General features: G+C 45.5%; 1 protein-coding gene across 1 annotated transcript in view; it reads left to right on the top strand.

The window, feature by feature from the left end:
* Positions 1–17,734, top strand: part of LAMA3 (laminin, alpha 3) — a 383,386-nt gene that overhangs the window by 151,899 nt on the left and 213,753 nt on the right. The window contains 3 exon segments of the mRNA XM_006895048.1: positions 4,413–4,547; positions 14,701–14,838; positions 17,139–17,185. Of these exon segments, the coding sequence (XP_006895110.1) occupies positions 4,413–4,547; positions 14,701–14,838; positions 17,139–17,185 (320 nt within the window).

The raw sequence follows: 17,734 nt of genomic DNA, 5'->3' as shown, positions 1-17,734 counted from the left end.
CCAGGCATCATAGTTGCTTATATTTTGAGCTGCTCTCTGCATTATGCAGATGACACAACCCTGCTTGCTCAAACTGAGGAGGACCTGAAGCGCTTGCTGCAGAAGGTCAAGGACTACAGCCTTCAGTATGAATTGAAGCTCAATATCAAGAAAACAAAGATTCTCACCACCGGGCCAATTGGCAGCATCATGATGAATGATGAAGAGATTGAAATTGATGCCAACTTCAGATTGCTCTACAACCAACACTCTTGGTACCAGAAGCCAGGAAACAACGAATTGCATTGGGAAAGTCTGCTGTCAGTGACGTTTAAAAAGTACTGAAGAACCATGGTGTCACTTGGGAGACTAAGGTTCGCCTGATACAGGCCATGGTCTTTTTAATTACTTGCTATGCATTAGAGAGTTGGACAATGACTAGGGATGATAGAAGAAGGATAGATGCCTTTGAGCTGTGTACTGGAGAAGAGTATTGAATGTACCATGGACTGCTAGGAAAACAAACATGTTTGACCTGGAGAGGGTGAAGCCAGGCTGCTCCTTGGAGGCAAGGATTCTGAAGCGTCTTCTGACATACTTTGAACATGTTGTAAAGCGGATCAGTCTTTGGAGAGGGACGTCATGCTTGGGAGGGTGGAGGTACAGTGCAGGAGGGGAAGATCCTTGAAGAGGTGGATTGATTCAGTCACTGGAGTAATGGGATAGGTGTGTCAGAGACAAGATTGGCAAGGGATAGAGCATGGTTTAGGGCTGTTGTACATAAGGTTGCTATGAGTCGCAGGCGACTCGACGGCATGTAACAATAACAACAACTGAAAGATCAGTGCTTGAACCCACCAGTCAGTCATTCAACAGGGGCAAAGTATGACGTTAAGCTCCTGTAAACATTTATAGCCTTGGAAACTCTGTTGGGGCAGTTTGATGCTACCCTAGAAGATGGTTGCTTTGAATTACCATCGACTTCATGTTAGTGAGCAGGGATTACTGATGGTTTCATGTCTTCCGGTACAGTGGTTATGAAACAAAAATGCCTTTTGGAATCACTCTCCCTCTCCCCCTCCCTCTCCCTTTCCCTCTCCCTCTCCCTTTCCCTTCCCTCCCCTCTCTTTCCCCTTCCTTTTCCTCTTTTCTCAACACCAGTGAACACTTCCCCTTCCCCTTCCCCTTCCCCTTTCTTTCTCAACACCAATGAGCACTTGCACAAAGGATCAGAGTGGCCTGCAGTCAGACAAAGACAGTTTCCTTTTATAGGGGCTTTTAGGGACAACGAGAGAGGGTGTTAGTTTGCTCTGGAATTTGGGACAGGGGGCCTGTCAATGTGTGAGCAGACCCAGGGCTTTATCAGGATCAGGTCATCTAGTCCCCGTACCAGGACATGTGAATGATTAGGGTTTTTTTTTCATAGTCCAATTTGGGAGTAAGGTCTGGAGATAGCTTCCTTCATTCCAGACCTCACAGGGTAGGGAGCAGGTCTGGAGTTACATATAGGTCCTTCCCGCTGGACAGGGACTACAGTGGGGCACTGGGTTGGGTTCCCCTTAAGTTGTGAAGGAGGACAGTTGTTTTCACATGGTCCTGGGTGGTGCTTCGTGAGGCGTTCTACTAAGCGTTTCTCTGCCTTTGGCTCAGCTGACTCATTAGAGGAATCAAGTTGTCCCTTGTCTTGAACCTTCTGAGTCATCAGCTTATCCATGTGAGACTGGATGACTGCCAATATCTCAGTCACAAGAGCCATGGCGTCCTATCGTGAAGTGTCAGGAGGGCACTCCAGGGGTCCGAGAGGAGGGAGTAGGATAACAGAAAGAGGAGTGATCAGCCCCAGTCCCTGGGCACCTCAGGGAAGGCCCTTGGACTCTTTACCTCAGTTGGAAGGGTAGCCTTAGTTGGTTGAGAATTAAGGCCAATGTTGGGTGCTGTTGGATTTAAATGGCAAATGGTCTTCAATCTTTGGGACCCGAAGGAAAGTTGAGAGGAGAGAGATAAGACAGAGGGAGGTACAGCTTCATGGGTAGACTTGCTGTATGGGTTGGCAAGTTGTGGAGAAGCTAAGAGCAGATCTTTGGCCTATGACTGCACATTCTTCCTAGTCAGGGAACCACTATGTTAGGGAAAAGGGTGGGGAGTGAGAGAGACAAAAGAAAAGAAGCTGGTCCCAAGTAGTGAACAGGTTTTCTGCCTGTATTTCTTATGGAAGATTCTTGACGAATATCAGGAACTGTTTTTGCCTCACTTCATGAGGAGTTACTTGTCATTGCTAGGATCTTGAGGTCAGTGTGGTTAGGGCTTTAGGATCTGCTGACAATGGAGAGACTGGGGTAGTGGTTACTGTGGCCACCAGGCTGGCCGTGTTTCCCCTCCAGGCTGAGAGAGCTGTGTCCTCCTGCTGGGGTGGGGCAGCACCATTGGCTTGGAGACCGTCCAGATAACGTTAAGAGATGGGTGGGCAGATTCCAGCATCTCAGACACAATCACCTACTTTGCATCAGTGCCAATGAAATAGAATTTCAAGAATGGTGTTTACTGGGGTGGAGTGTATTCTTGAATAGCTAGCATAGTTTTCATTCATTAAACTTTTAAATGCTTTCTCTCTATTGGGTGCTGCCAAGGCCTACTGGTCCCTGTGTCCAGGGATCTCCCAGTCTTGTAGGAGATACACACAGGTAAAGAATTATGACAGCTGTTAAGGGCTATGACGGGGACAGAACATAAAGTTATGGAAGCCCACAGAAAGGACATCAGTACCGCTTGGACTTATGATGTCTGTCATGGGGCCAGAACACTGAAAGTTGGTTTTAAAACTAAATTACCATCTAAAACCAATTACTGCCTTATATTCTTCATGTAATATAAAGAACTTGGGAATCAGGAGTGGCTTGGTTTCCCAACTGGACTCTGCAGTCTTGGCTGTGGGACCTGGAACTAGTTAATGAATCGAGCATTGTTTTCCTCAGCTGTGAGATGCATGCCTCTTGTGGGACTCTTTCTTTACTTTATTTCATAACTATTCATAGAAATAACATCAAGCAAGAGCCCCAAGCCCTGAGTTGGTTTAGTGTTTTGTTTTGTTTTTATTGTTATTATTGTTGATGATTTGATTCCATGATTCTTTGTTCCACAAGAGCGTTTGTTGAGGGCTTCTGTGTGCTGGGCACTGTGTCGGCACTGGGGTTCCTGTGGGAAACCCTCGTCTATTTTCAGTCCACTGGGTGTATTACTCATCTGCTGATGCATAATAAATCACTCTCTATCTTCATGGCTTTAAGCAGCAAGGATTATTTCTCACGGTGGTGCAGGGTGGCTGGGTGGTCTTCCCAGTGGTCTCACTGGAGGGTCAGCTGGGGTGGGCTCAGCTGGGACAGATAAGCATTTTTTTTCCTAGTGACTTTCTGTCCTCATGTGGCCTCAGAGTTTTCAGAGGGTGAGAGAGGAGATTGCACAGCCTCTTGTGATCAGGGCTTAGAAGTCACCCAACAGCACTTTCAGCTTGCCTTATTGGCCCAAGCAAGCCAAGTGGACTACTGGCTGGGAGCCCATCTTTGAGCCCATCTGATTCAACATGTTTGCAAGTCAGAAAATCAATACATGTCAATAATAAGCAAAGAAGAGATTTAAGAAATCACTTCAGAATGTTTGTGAAGGTCAAACATAGCTGAGAGAGAGACTAGAGAGGAGAGCATGGTGTGAGTCTGTTTCTACAGATGAGTCTAGAAAGTTCTTCCTGAGGAGTTGACATTTGAACTAAGTCCTGGAGGATGAGAAAGGGCCAGTCATCCCAAGAACAAGGGAAGTTCATTCAGGGAATGGGGACACCTGAGACAGATAAGAAAGAACTTATGTGAGGGATTGGAAGCCGCCATGCCTGGATGATGAAGTGAAATAATCTGAGTGATGCCTCAGAAGCCATTGTTGTTTACCATTGAGTCAGAAACAACCCATAGCTGACTCTCCAGCAAGTTTTCAAAGACAATAAATTGCACATAATAGGGCTGCATTTATATTAGAGTGGAGTTTTTCCATTCCAGATAAAGCAAGGTAGAAATATGCTTACCTGAAGATTAGATGACATTCAGTTTCATTAACTGAACGGATCTAATGTGTTAGCTAGGACTGGGGTATAAATGTTTTTGCACAAAGCTTGGATTTGGAAAAAGAGGAAGCTGTTGACCTATTTTGCAAACACATTCCCCTACCAGGTTTGTTTTGTTGTTTAGTATTTTTTTTTAATTGCCCTTGATGTTTTTTAATGGCATTTCTTACCTTTCATGGATATTTATTTCCCTTTTCTCCTGAGAGAAGAATACTTACAAGCCAGAGATGATTCCCAATCTCTTCTTTCCCTTAGTTATTAGAGGCAGGAGATTCAAGAAGGAATGAGGAATGCAGTCCCTCTGAGAGTTTCTTCTCCTTCACAGGGTGTGAATGTGACTTGGAAGGCGTTCTCCCTGAAATATGTGATGCCCGGGGAAGGTGCCTCTGCCGCCCTGGGGTGGAGGGCCCTCAATGTGATACCTGCCGCTTAGGTTTTTACTCATTCCCCATCTGCCACGGTAAGTGGGTAAAATATTGTCATAAGCTCTTACTGAGTCGGCAAGGACTCTACGCTCACCAACAAAAAATTGTCCTGTCCTGTCCCATCACCATGGTTGCCTTTGAACCAAACCACTGGGATCATAGTTTTCCTTGCTGATTTTTCAGAAGTTGATTGCCAGGCCTTTCTTCCTTGTCTTTCTTAGTTTAGAAGCTCTGCTGATATAGTTACATCCACGTCTCGGCTAATGGGTGGTGGCTGCACATGAGGGGTGCTGGTCAGGAATGGAAACCAGGTCTTCCTTATGGAAGCCAGAAATTCTATCTTTGAATCACTAAAATCCCAGGCAAAACACAGCATGATTATAATTAGTAATTAGTCTGCTAAGATCAATTTCCTCCTGAGAAATTGAAGAGGGCCTTACTAGTAGAGCTGCATGCCTACAACTTAATAATGAGTCTTATGCACGTCTATTACGTATAGTTGTCCTGTCTGGGCCTTATCCCCTCCTTTCTTTGACTTCTATTCCTACCCGTTCTTGTCTCTGATTGGAGTTAATCTTAATGGTTCCAGCTCAGGTCTCCAGTTTTCAATCTTGGCTCTGGAGAGGAGCTGGTAACTGAACACTTTAGGACACATAGGAAAGGAGCAGGATGTCTTGAGTGAGGGAACAGGGCCATGAAATCGCTGGGTCTGTTTTATGCCCCATTCTAATATAAGCTCTTGAAATGAATGGAAGGGAAAAAAGTTGTCTGGTCCAGTCCCTCGAGCACTTAGATACCCAGTAAATGATAGGGAGCTCTAATGGTTCAGTGGTCAGGAGTTACACTGTCAACACAAAGGCTTGTCGTTTGAAGCCACCAGCTGCTTTGAGGGAGAACTCCCTCCTGTGTGATTTATTGCCTCGCACAGTAAATCACCGGTAGGTCTGCTGTGAATTGGTTCCAACTTTGTAGTACTTAACAATAACAACAACAAAACATGCTAGAAGAGTGAGCTGATGAATGAATTATCCCAAGTTCTCCCCACTGTCTGCTGTTGTTCTTTCTTCAGCTGTGAACGTGGTAGGGAAAGGAGGTGGAAGAAGAAGGGATGTTATCAGTCAGGGCTCAGGAAATAAACATCACGTCAGTATTAGAAACAGAGTGACTTACTGTGCTAATTAAATACACAAAGTTAAGAGCTGGAGAAGCAGACCCTGGGAGAACGTCCAAAGATGCATTCAATAGAAGTGCCATGTTTTCAGACCAGGCTGCTGTGGCTGCTGTTCAAGGATGGGAAGACTTGATGCTGCATCCACAGCCTTCCCTTTGCACCCGGGAAGCTGGAGAGGAAGGTGCAGCTGTAGAAACACTCAGGGAGGAACAGGGAGGGAGCCTCCCATGCTGTCCCTTGCTCTGTTTGGACAGCAGCTTCTTGGTTTAGGTATAGGTTTTACACGAGCACAATCAAGTATTCTGGGATTCCCATTCTTCATAGTGTTATCTGTAATTTGTTATGATCCACACAGTCAAACGCCTTAGCATAGTTAATCAAAGAGCTAACCATCTTTCTGGTATTCTCTGCTCTCAGGCAGAACCCATCTGACGTCAGCAATGAGAGGTCTCTAGTCTCATAGCCTTTTTAAAAAATATTTTTTATTATTAATTTTAATGAAAGTTTACAGCAACTTTGGATTTCTATGCATTCATTGTTGCACTTTTCTCCCTGCCCAACCTGTCACAGTCTTTTTCTGAATCCACTTTGAAATTCTAGCAGTTCCCTGTCAGTGCACCATTCTATCCATTTTTAAGAAATATTTCAGCAAGACTTTACTTGTATGTGATATTAATGATATTGTTCTATAATTTATGCATTCTGTTGCATCACCATTTTGGGGAATAGGAACCAATGTGGATCTCTTTGAGTCGTCCAGGTAACTGTCTTCCAGATTTATTTTGGCATGGAGTACTGAGCACGTCCAGGTCTGCATCTGTTTTTGAAGCATGCCAGTTGATATTCCTCCCTTCCTGGGGCCTTTGTTTTTATAAATGCCTCCGGTACATCTTGGACTTCTTCTCTCACTACCACTGGTTCTTGTTCATGTGCTACTTCTTGAAATCATCCCATGTCCACTAGCTCTTTGTGGCTGGTACAGTGACTCTGTGTCTTCCTTCAGTCTTCTTCTGATACTTCCTGAATCATTCAAGATTTTGTGCATGGAATCGTTGAGTGTTGCAACTCTAGACTTGAATTTATTTTTTCAGTTCTTATGACTTAAGAAATAGGAAACATGTTATTTTTTTATTTTCAAACTACTTGCACATTTTATTGTAATACTTTGTCTTCTCAAGCTTCTCTTTGAAATATTCTGTTCATCTCTCTTATTTCAGCATTTCTCCCTTTCTTTTGACCTCTGTATGCTCTAGTACAATTTTCAGAGTCTCCTCTGGCATCTCTTTTGGTCTTTTTTTTCTTCTCTGTTTTTGTAATGACCTTTCACTTTTTTCATGAATGATAGCTCTGATGTCCTCTCACAACTCCTCCAGTCTTCCATCATTAGTATAAAATGCCTCAAACCTGTTCTTAAAATGGTTTTTAAATTCGGATTGATTCGCAGTCATATTTTAGTTCTTTTGCCGTTGTGCTAATTTTCTTCAATTTGAACTTGCGCATGAGTGTTTGTTTCACAGTCAGCTCTTGGTCTTGTTTTAGCTGCTGATATTGAACTTCTCTAATGACTCTTTCCACAGATGTAGTCCATCTGATTCTTACATTGTCCATCAGGTGAGGTCTGTTGTGTATATAGTCACTGTTTGTGATTTTTTTAAAAAGGTATTTGTAATGAATAAATCATTGTGCAAAACTCAATCACTTGATCTCCCACCTAATTTCTCTTACCAAGTCTGTATTTTCTTTGTTTCCAGCTGAGATGAGAGGAATCTGACTGTGTGGTTAGGATGTGTGGGTTTCTCCTGTGGCCAGACGTGGGAGAGTCTAACTGGAGTGTCGTAGATCATCAGTGGGGCCCCCAAAAGGTATTTTGAGATCTCAAATGAAGAGGCTGAAGCTACTATCCAGATGATTAAGGGTTAAAGATGGAGTAACAGCAGTGGGACTAGAGAGAAGCAGTCATTACTTGGGTCAGGGGAATGGCAGCACAGAGGTGCCCATCAGGAATCCCTCCCACAAAAGGTGCTGGGAAACACCCTAGGATATTGAATCAGTCTGCCATGCCCAGGGGCCTGCATTCACTGCAGTACTGGTTCAAGAACATTCTTTTAACCTTCCTTCTTTTTCTTCCTCCTCCTTTCTTCTTCTTTTCTCCAGGCTGAGGGCACATATAAAGTTAAAGGCAGGATTGGAGGAAGATGCCCAGTTCTATGCCATCACCATTACTGCCATTATCGCTACCACCACCACCCACACCCTCTGCTGCAGGCTGTTCCCCTCCACTGGCACCCAGACATTTAACTAGAAACTGAGCTTCAGCTTGAAAGTTGCTCTTTTAGCTAAGACTACACTTGAAAGTCTTAGAGTGTACTAGACTTTTTTATTCAGGGGCAGGAGGACAGTCTCCCTGACTGAATGAAATTTAGCAGAGAGTTAGTACCAGAGGAATGTCTATCTGGGTTTCATTGACTATGCAAAAATATTTGACTGTGTGGATCATGACAAATGTTGGTTAACCTTGAGAAGAATGCGGATCCTAGAACCCTTAATTATGTTCATGCAAAACATATACTTGGATCAGGAGGAGAGGAGGGAAACGCTGCATGGTTCAGGATCAGGAAAGATGTGTATCGGGGATGAATCCTATCTACACCATACATTTTCAACTTATATAACAGATCGTTTGAGAATCTGGGCTTTATGAGGTAGATTGTGATATCAGGCTTGGAGGAAGATTCATTAATAATCTGCATTTTGAAAATGACACAACCTTGCATGTTGAAACTGAAGAGGACATGAGGTATTTGCTGCAGAAGGTCAAGGATTATAGTCTTCAAAACGGATTGAAGCTCAATATCAAGAAAACAAAGATTCTCATCACTGGGCTGACTGGCAGCTTCACCATGGACAGAGAAGAGACTGAGATTGTTGATAACTTCAGCTTGCTTAGTTCCACAGTTAACACTCTTGGCACCAGCATTCAAGATATCAAAAGGTGAGTCTCTGCTCAGGGACCTCTCTAGAGTACTGAAGAGCAATGATGTCAGTCTGGAGTCTAAGGAGATCTAAGTCTTGGACTTCGCAATTACTTGCTGAGCATCAGAGAGCTGGACAATAAGTAAGGATGTTAGAAGAAGGATTGATGCCTTTAAGTTGTGGTGCAGGAGAATAATGTTGAACATACCATGGACTGCCAGGAGAACAAACAAATAGGTCTGTCCTGGAGAGGCTGAAACCAGTTTGTTCCATGGAAACAAGGGTTGTTTTGGTCCGTCTCGTATACTTTGGGCACAAGGCCAGGAGGGATCAGTCCTTGGAGAAGGACATCATGCTTGGAATGGTAGAGGAACAATGCATGAGAAGAAGACCCAGGATGAGATGGATTGAATGAATGACTGATGGGATTAGGTCTGTCGGAGATGATGAGATTGGTGTAGGATATGGCCAGTTTCAGAGCTAATGTACATAGGGTCTCTATGAATCGCAGATGACTCGATGACACATAAGAACCTCCACCACCTTGTATTTAGTTAATAGAGGAATTGTGCTTGTTCAATGCACAATCTTGTATAACACCCTAAAAGAGGACTGTGAAAATTTATGCATTTCTCTCCCAAGAGATTCTCTCAGCCTCCTTGTTTTATTTTTTAAAAATAATTGTACCAAGTTTGATTCTTAAATATACATCCTTCCTGTTTCCAGCCGAGAGCAAACAGTCTGTTTTGGTCTCAGGCAGATCTGGCTCTGACTGGATAATATTATCTGTGCCTGAATCAGTCACAAAGGCCATGAGATTCACTGTGCTGATTGGCTGACCTCAAACCTACCCAAATCCATGAAACTAGGGAGGGTGTCTGCGCATCTGAAAATCAGACACGAAAGGGGGGATCCAACACTCCCCGCCCTAGCAAATCAGGGTTCCATAGCCACAGAGTTGAGTGCAAAACTGTACCAGGAAAGTATGCTGCTCCCTGAGAGCCTGCTAGCGTAGTCTGTACTGTGTTGCTCAGCTCTCTGGGCTGGAAGCGCTCCTTCTGTGAGCAGGAAACGAAAATAATAATGAAAAAATTAAAACAAAACCCCACAAAATCCTCTTAAGCTCATTGCCATTGAGTTGGAGCTGACTCATAGCTGACCCTCCACTAGGTTTTGTTGTTGTTGTTTATTGTCGAATCAGATCCGACCCATATCTGACCCTCCAGTGGATTTTCAGAGGCAGTTAATTGCATGAGAGAAGATTACTCCTCCTTCTCCCGCAGAGCAGCTGGTAGATTTGAACCTCGTTGCCTTTGGGATTGCAGTGCAGCTTCTTGCCTCTAGGCCACCAGAGCCTCTTCTACTAGGTTTTGTTGTTGTATACCTTAGATTTGGAACCAACCCATTGCTGACCTTCCAGTGGTTTTCAGCGGCAGTTAATCTCATGGTAGGAGATTACCCATCCCTCTCCCATGTAGCAGCTGGTGGCCTTGAACTGCTTGTCTTCAGGATTGCAGCGTGGCTTGTTACTACTAGGCCACCACTAGGTTTTACGAGGCTGTAAACCACATGGGAGAAGATTGCCTGTATTTCTTCTGCAGAGCTATTGGTGAATTTGAACTGGTTGCCTTTAGGTTAAAATCACCATTCTCTCTGGACTACACTCTCAGTGCTCCCTGGTGAGTAGAAAGAGGACAGTGAATTCTGGGCACTAATTTCACCCTCATTGGAGTTACCGAATGGTACAAATGGTCATAGAGATCAGCTGCTCAGTGAAATGTTGGAAGTTCAAGTCTACCCAGGGGTGCCTCAGAAAAGAAGTCTGGAGATCTCCTGAAAGACCAGCCTTTGAAAACCCCTGTGGGCTCAGTTCTATGCTAGTGCACTGAGGGGTGCAGGCACCATGAGTGCAGATTGACTGGCTGATGTGGTCTGGTTACATCCTTAATGCTCTGTGCAAACTGTATCTGCAAAAGGAGAGCGATAAGAAAGAAGGAGAGGAATAAAAGGGGAAGAGAAAAAGGAAGCCGGAGGCGAGGCCCACAAGAGATAAGCAGGAGTGAGGAGAGAGGGGAGGAGGAAGAGAGAGAAAAGTGAGAGAAAGAAAAGTAAGCCTCCACGTAACCAGGCCAAGCAAGTGTTCAGTGGTTGAGATGAAGTGTGGCGCCAGACTTCCATGTACATATGAAACAGAAGGACATGTGGACAGTTCTCCAAACTGGTTTTCTAGCTGTGGTTGGATTTACATCTGTAAGAAAGAAAACTAAAGGGCACTTGAATACGTCAAAATAAAATGGGAAAAGAATACAGCTTTATCTTGAGAGCAGTCTGGAGTACATGAAAGTAATTGGACACAAAGCTCAGAGCCAGCGCTGCAGTTGGCAAGGGCTAGTGAAAGGGTTTTATACTCCTGAAGAGCAGAGGACTTTTCAACTGCAAAACACTGGGCTACCTGATGCAGCATTTTGAACCCTGCTCATTGGATTAGAAGATTTAGCGGGCCCAGCAACAAGCTTCTTTTAAAAACTCAGGAACGTTTCTAGGAAAAGACACGTATAAGGGAGGGGGGTGTCTCACTGACATGATGATGGGTCCTGACAAGTTCTCTTGGGGCCCAAGGGTTCAGATCTGAAACAGCAAACTGTTTTGCCCCACCAAGAACAGGACAGTTTAGACCCCAAGAAACTGTTCTCAAGGAGCAATAAGCACCTGCATGGCGGGTGCTTATCATTAGGTGCTTTTTGAGCTGCATCCAACCCAGAGTGATCCTGTGTATAACAGCAACAAACACTGCTTGATCCTGGCAGTTCATAGGGTCCCTGGGCATTAAAACTGACTTTATGGCAATGTGCAGTATAGGGCTGGACTAATAAATTATTCATTAATCCAATCAGCAAGAATTTATTCAGCATGCACAATGGAACAGGTCCGTCCCTCCATTGCCCAAAAGCTTTGTGTACCTCTGCTAACAAGGTTAGCAGGGTGAACTCACCCAGAGGTGCTGCGGAAGAAAGGGCCTGGTGATCTCCCTCCATTAGGATCATCATCAAGAAAACCCTGTGCAGTACAGTCTGTAAAGCGTGGAATCACCATGAGATGGGACTGGAGCAGTGACAGCTAATGACATGGGCTATCTTTAGATGCTGGAAGGCGTTAGGAAACATGAGCTGTTTCATTAATGGATCTTTATTATCATTGCTTTTTTGTGCTCTTTTGGAATAAATGTGTCTTAAACTAGAAACATTGAGGAATCCGAAGAAAGACATGAGATACTCCAGGAACTCCGAAAGATCTGGACCCAAACAAAGAGCAGAATGAAAAGCTTTTGAAAGCCTTAGAGTATTTCCCGGGGTAAGGAAAGGGCAGCCAGCACTGGGGTTTGGGTTGGCATCTGGCAGCTCTCCAAGAGAGTGGAATTGAAATGAAATACGAAATCAGATTGAGGAATTCACAGCTTTGCAAAAAAGTCATGCTCATAAGGTTGGGCTTTTTTTTCCACCAACAGCGTATAACTGTGATGTCCAAGGCTCCCCAGACATAACATTGGGCCCACAGGGACAGTGTCACTGTCTTCCCTATTATTTCAGCTGGACCTGCAGCCAGTGTGCCCTGGGCTTCTATAGTCATCCTGGCTGCCCCTGTGAGTGGCTGAGCGTTCTTCTCTGTTTAGCATCCCTTTGGATAAAAATAGCCGCAAGAACCCGAGAGTCCTTCCCGAGAGACCTGTCTGACGGGCAAGGAGTTGATCTGGGCAGAAAGGTCTTGTGGGGCATGGATGTGAAAGAACTGACCAGAGGCTGTGGGAGAGCTGGGCCTTGTGCTGTTGTCTGCAGAGAGTTCACTGAGTGACGTGGTTCTTAACCTCTCTCCCGTCTAGTTTCTTGAGGTTGAGGGACTTCACACTACATCAGTAATCCTCTACTCTGGATGCGCAGCTTCTTGGGGTCAAGGCGTGGATTTCTCACACTTACCTTCTCGTAGGACCTAGCTGCAGGGCTATGAACACAGGCCTTCGATACATGTTTGCTGGGCGAATGAACATCACACAGGAAGGTGGAAGAGGGGCTGAGGTTCTGGGTCTGCAAGTAACCAACTGTCTCTAAATAATTCACATAGTCCTGGGCTCTTCCTCTCCTGAGCTGTCCCTCCACCCTTCTGAGCATGATGTCCTTCTCCAAGGACCAGTCCCTCCTGGCCACATGCCCAAAGTATCTGAGATGGAGCTACAAACTCCTAGCCTCCGAGAAGAACCTTGGTTTCACCCTCTCCAAGACAGACCTATTTGTTTTCTTGGAGATTCTTCTTGTGTCATGCATAGTCATTGTCCAGCTCTCTGATGCATAGCAAGTGATTGTGAAGACCATGGCCTGGATCAAGTGCCACTTAGTCTCTAGACTGACATCGTTGCTTCTCAGTACTCTGGAGAGGTCCCTGAGAGCAGTTTCCCCCCAGTGCAATTCATCTGTTGATTTTCTGCCTACTGATGCCAAGGATGTTGAGAGGGTGGAGGGACAATGCAGGGGAGGAAGACCCCAGAGGACGTGGATTGATACAGTAACTGGGGCAGTGGGGATAGGTGTGTTGGAGGCAGTGACACTGGCTCAGGACAGGGCAGGCTTCAGAGCTGTTGTACTTAGGGCACAATTAGTTGCAGGCAACTTGACAGTACATAACAACAACAACAATAGCAATTGGGGTCCCAGGTAATCTGTAAATAAGAATACTCTCTCTGCTTTCTCTCAGCGGCTAGGTTTCTTATTTCATGATCCAATGACAGGTCTGGCAAACTCTAGCATTATTGTTACCATGTAGCCCTTGAGTTTGACCAAGTCCTGTGGAAGAGAATGAAGAGGTCCCCAGGCTCAGAGCTCTAAGCCTCACCCACGGGCACGGTTCTCCCTCCACAGACACGTGCAAATCCATCTCTGATATTAGCACTTTACCTTCCGAGGCTTTTCTTGGCCTAGGCTTCAGCGAGTGTGGAATTTTTGAAACCCTGTGAACACGTATTTTTTTTCTTTTTTCTTAATTTACTGTTACTCTGAAGGTTACGGTGGTTCATGGATCCTGTCTGAGCAGCCTGGGGTTGTGCGTGGCACTGCTGCAAGTCAGGGGGAGAGGGAGCTGAATCATCATCATGGACGTGTAGCTGATGGCAGTGAACCATCTGCCCTTGAGCTGATTTGGATTCTTGGTGACCTCATTTGAACCCCACTAGAATTATTCTCCATAGAATTTTCTGTGACTCCAACCTTTCTCCATCTGGTCTCTACACGTTTCCTCTGAAGTCCCTCGAGGAGATTCCAACCATCAGCCTTTTGGTTGGGAACCAGGCACTCAGGGATTCAGCTCCTGGTTCTTGAGATAAAAGCTATGAAATGAGAAGGACCTATTGAAATAAGGGAGACAGTTGTCAGTGCATCTGGACTGCAGTGGTTCACTCTTGGCCCCTGCTGAAGGGTCGAGTTTCTCTCCCCCCCCCCCGACACTTCCCCCAGCTCTTCCCTCAGTGCCTCTCTTGGACATCACTTGTCGTTGTCAGCAAGAAGCCTCTCTCTTGGATCCTTAGGACATGCTGTTGATTATGACACTAACAGCCCTTTCATTACTGGGGAGTCAGAACTGACACAGCTGACTCTCTAGTCGGTTTCTGAGGCTGTAAATCTTATGGGAGGAGATTGCTCATCCTTCTCCCTGGAGCCGCTGATGGATTTGAATTGTCAGAGAGAACTGGCTTTTCGGTTAGCAGCCAGCTACCTCCCCCCCACCCCAGCAGAGCGCAAACTAGCAGTCCGTGGACACTCATTGTTTGACAAGCATTGCCCTACCTTAATCCTACTTTAATCCTCATGACAGTCTTACCTAGCAGACACTAGGATCCCTCTTACAGAAGGGGAAACTGAGGCTTGGAGCCGTTCAGAGACCTGGTTAAGGTTGCAGAGCAAATGGGAGGCGGAGCAGGAGCGTGGGTCAGCCTTTCCGGCGTGGTACCCCATGCGTGTGCCCCTGCTCCGGGCCCAGGCTAACCGAGTTCTCTCCTGCAGCCTGCACATGCTCACCACTTGGCTCCTACCAGACACCATGCAACCCAGAGACAGGGCAGTGTGACTGCCGCCCGGGAGTGACAGGACAGCGCTGCGACCGGTGTCTCTCAGAGACCCACGTGTTCCCGCACTGCCAAGGTAAGGGAGTCCGTTCCTGTCTAAATGTGTGTGGTCAGGTCCCCTACAAGTTGCCCTGTATCATCTGCTTGGTGCCTCTCCTAATTCCACTGAAAAGGCATATATCAGAGATACATCCCCAAAGGAATCCACAGCTTACTTCAGAAAATAAAAATTCACATTTTCGGTCCTTGGAGAAGGACATAATGCTTAGAAGGTGGAGAGACAGCCCAGGAGAGGAAGATCCCCATGAGATGGATTGATGGAGTGACTGGGGCAACGGGGGTAGGAATGTTGGAATCAGTGAGACTGGCTCAGGACAGGGCAGGCTTCAGAACTGCTGTACTTGGGGTCCCTATGGGTTGCAGGCGACTTGACAGCACATAACAACAACAACAACAACAAGTGCTATCAGTGTGGATTTCCTGATTCATATAAACTTTCACTGGCTGCAGTTGGATGGCACAGGTGACCCATTTCAGCTAAACTGAACACTGTCACCCCATCCACGATGGCTCTCGTATTACCTGCCTGAGGTTGGCTGTATGTCACCCACCTGAGAGGATTCAGTCAGGCTGTGCTCCTGGCCGGCTAAGCCACTTAATCTCTTGCCTCTCTTTCCTCATCAGTGGCCTTCTGGGGACTGAGACCTTACCTCTTAGCCCAAGAGATAATAGCGTGGGGGGAAGGGAGTGGGATCAAGTATAATTTGCTCAGTTTGGAAAGAGTGAGCCAAGAAGAAGATGCACAGTGAATGCTCAGAAACAGGTGACCTCTGGTGCTCATCGCTCCATGTTGTTGTTGACTGCCATTGAGTCAAGCACGACTCATAGAGACCCTATGAAAAGACCTGAAGCCTTTCTGTAACTATCGTCGTTTCTCAAAGTTCATAGTCTCCAGAGGCATGTGGTTTAGGAAGTGTGGGAAATTGAGAGCCGGCTGTGCTCTGTGGAAGAGGGACCAGACGAGAGGGGTAAGGATAGGCCCTCCTTTCACCAGGAGCCAGAGATTTCCTTCTGTCCCTTCCCATTCTGGATGACACTTCTGGGCAAGCATCCAGGGCCCTCTGGAGACAGAGCCATGGCTCCTGCGTGCTTCCCAGAACCTTTCTAACCAGAATCCTCCAGAGAACAGTTTTCTTGATGGTGGAAATTGTAGTCAGCAGCCTGAGGGGACTAGCTGCTGTTAGGAAGATCTGGGAGTCCACAGAGTGGGAGAATTCTGGGCATGGTAGGGGAGGAAAGGGCAGAGGGTTCTGGGCAGAGGCCGAGCAACTCCACTTGTGGGCATTTTTGCACTCAAACTCATTGCTATTACCAGAGCTGACCCTCCAGCGGGTTTCTGAGGCTGTAAAGCACATGATAGGAGATTGTCCATCTTCGGCCGCCAATGTGTTTGAACTGCCAGAGCTGTGGGTTAGCAGTACAGCTCCCTAAGGACCACACTACCAAATCTGTGGGACCTGGGGAGGAAGTGAAGGTATGAATAGGCTGCAAGGAAGTTATTGACTATTACAGAAAAATGCAAAGGGCGGGAACACCAAAACAACAAAATCCCAAAGAAAATTCACAAGTGGGCGTGCAGAGTCAAACAGAGGTAACAAGGAACTAGAGGCTGAAAAGCAAAATGTTAGAAAACAAGGTGATATTATGGGCTTAAATGATTTTCAAAACCATCCCAGAACAGGTTTCACCCACCTTTCCACCCCCTTTCTAAAGCTGTTTGGTAGTAATTCAGAGGCCTGGCAAGATCCCAGTTTATTGAAGAGGGGTTATATTAAGCTTGTGAGACTATTTTTATTACACCAGGAAAGTTAAATAATTCCAGAAATGATCTTAATACCACTGGGAGCAGGGGGGCTGTGATAATGAAAATAAACTCTGGATTAACTGAAAATGTCCATACAAATCCTCTTTTTAAGGGACAATTAAACAAAAACCACCAACCAACCATGCAACCAAACAAATTCTTGGCACAAAGTCGCCCTCTTCTGGAACAAACTAAGATCTTCAGAATTTTAGAATTGACTTTCTGCAGCATCTGGTTTCCTCTTCAGTTAGAAATGGACTTCTGTGAGCAGGCAGAAAATAGAGTTGTTCAGAGGGGAAAGAGAGTGGTTTTTAGATTAAAGATAATAAATGTTATTTAAGATTTCTTTCTGTGAATTGCTTACAAAGTTCTTGCTACTCAGATATCAAAAACAAATCTGTACATATACTAGTAGAGCTTTTAAAACTCAAAACACCAAAAGAAACAATGAAGAAGCAAATCAGCCCAGACCCCACCCTCAGATGCTTAAACTGTTTCTGAATCTTATGCAGGCGTCAGCAGTGACTGTGACATCGCTGGTACCACCAAGTCCAGTCCGGTAAGTCAATTCCACTCAACTCATTGCTTTCAAGTTGGAACTAACCCATAGCTGACCCTCCAGCAGATTTTAAGAGGCTGTAAGTCGCACAGGAGGAGATTGCCCATCATTCTCCCTTGGAATTGCTGGTGGATTTGAACCACTGAAGACACATACTTTGAATTAGCAGCACAGCTCCATACTGACTAAGCCACCACAGCTAGTTAAAAATTAAAAAGATCTGGTGACCCTGGAGGACATGATGCTGAGTGAAATATCTCAGTCACAAAGGAACAAATGCTATATGGTGCCAGTGTTGTAGAATGAGGCTGACATCGGGGTGGGGGTAAGACTGAGAAAAACTGGATAAATTATATTTTACTGCATTGAAGTCTACGAGGGAGAGAATAGTTTAAAAGTATTATATTTTAGGGCATTATGTTTATCATAAGAGTAGGGAATGAGGGTTGCAGAGTGGATTATATTTGGGGTGGGGGTGGGAGTGGGAATGTGCGGGAGGGAGATTGTGTACCAATGAAGGAGGTTTTTTTTGCTTTTCAAGGAGAGGAG

The sequence above is a fragment of the Elephantulus edwardii genome, unplaced genomic scaffold (assembly GCF_000299155.1).
Source record: "Elephantulus edwardii isolate Elephantulus edwardi_28Jun2011 unplaced genomic scaffold, EleEdw1.0 scaffold00155, whole genome shotgun sequence".
Taxonomy (NCBI): domain Eukaryota; kingdom Metazoa; phylum Chordata; class Mammalia; order Macroscelidea; family Macroscelididae; genus Elephantulus; species Elephantulus edwardii.
The sequence above is the reverse complement of the archived record's forward strand: the minus strand, read 5'-3'. Positions and strand labels throughout refer to the sequence as shown.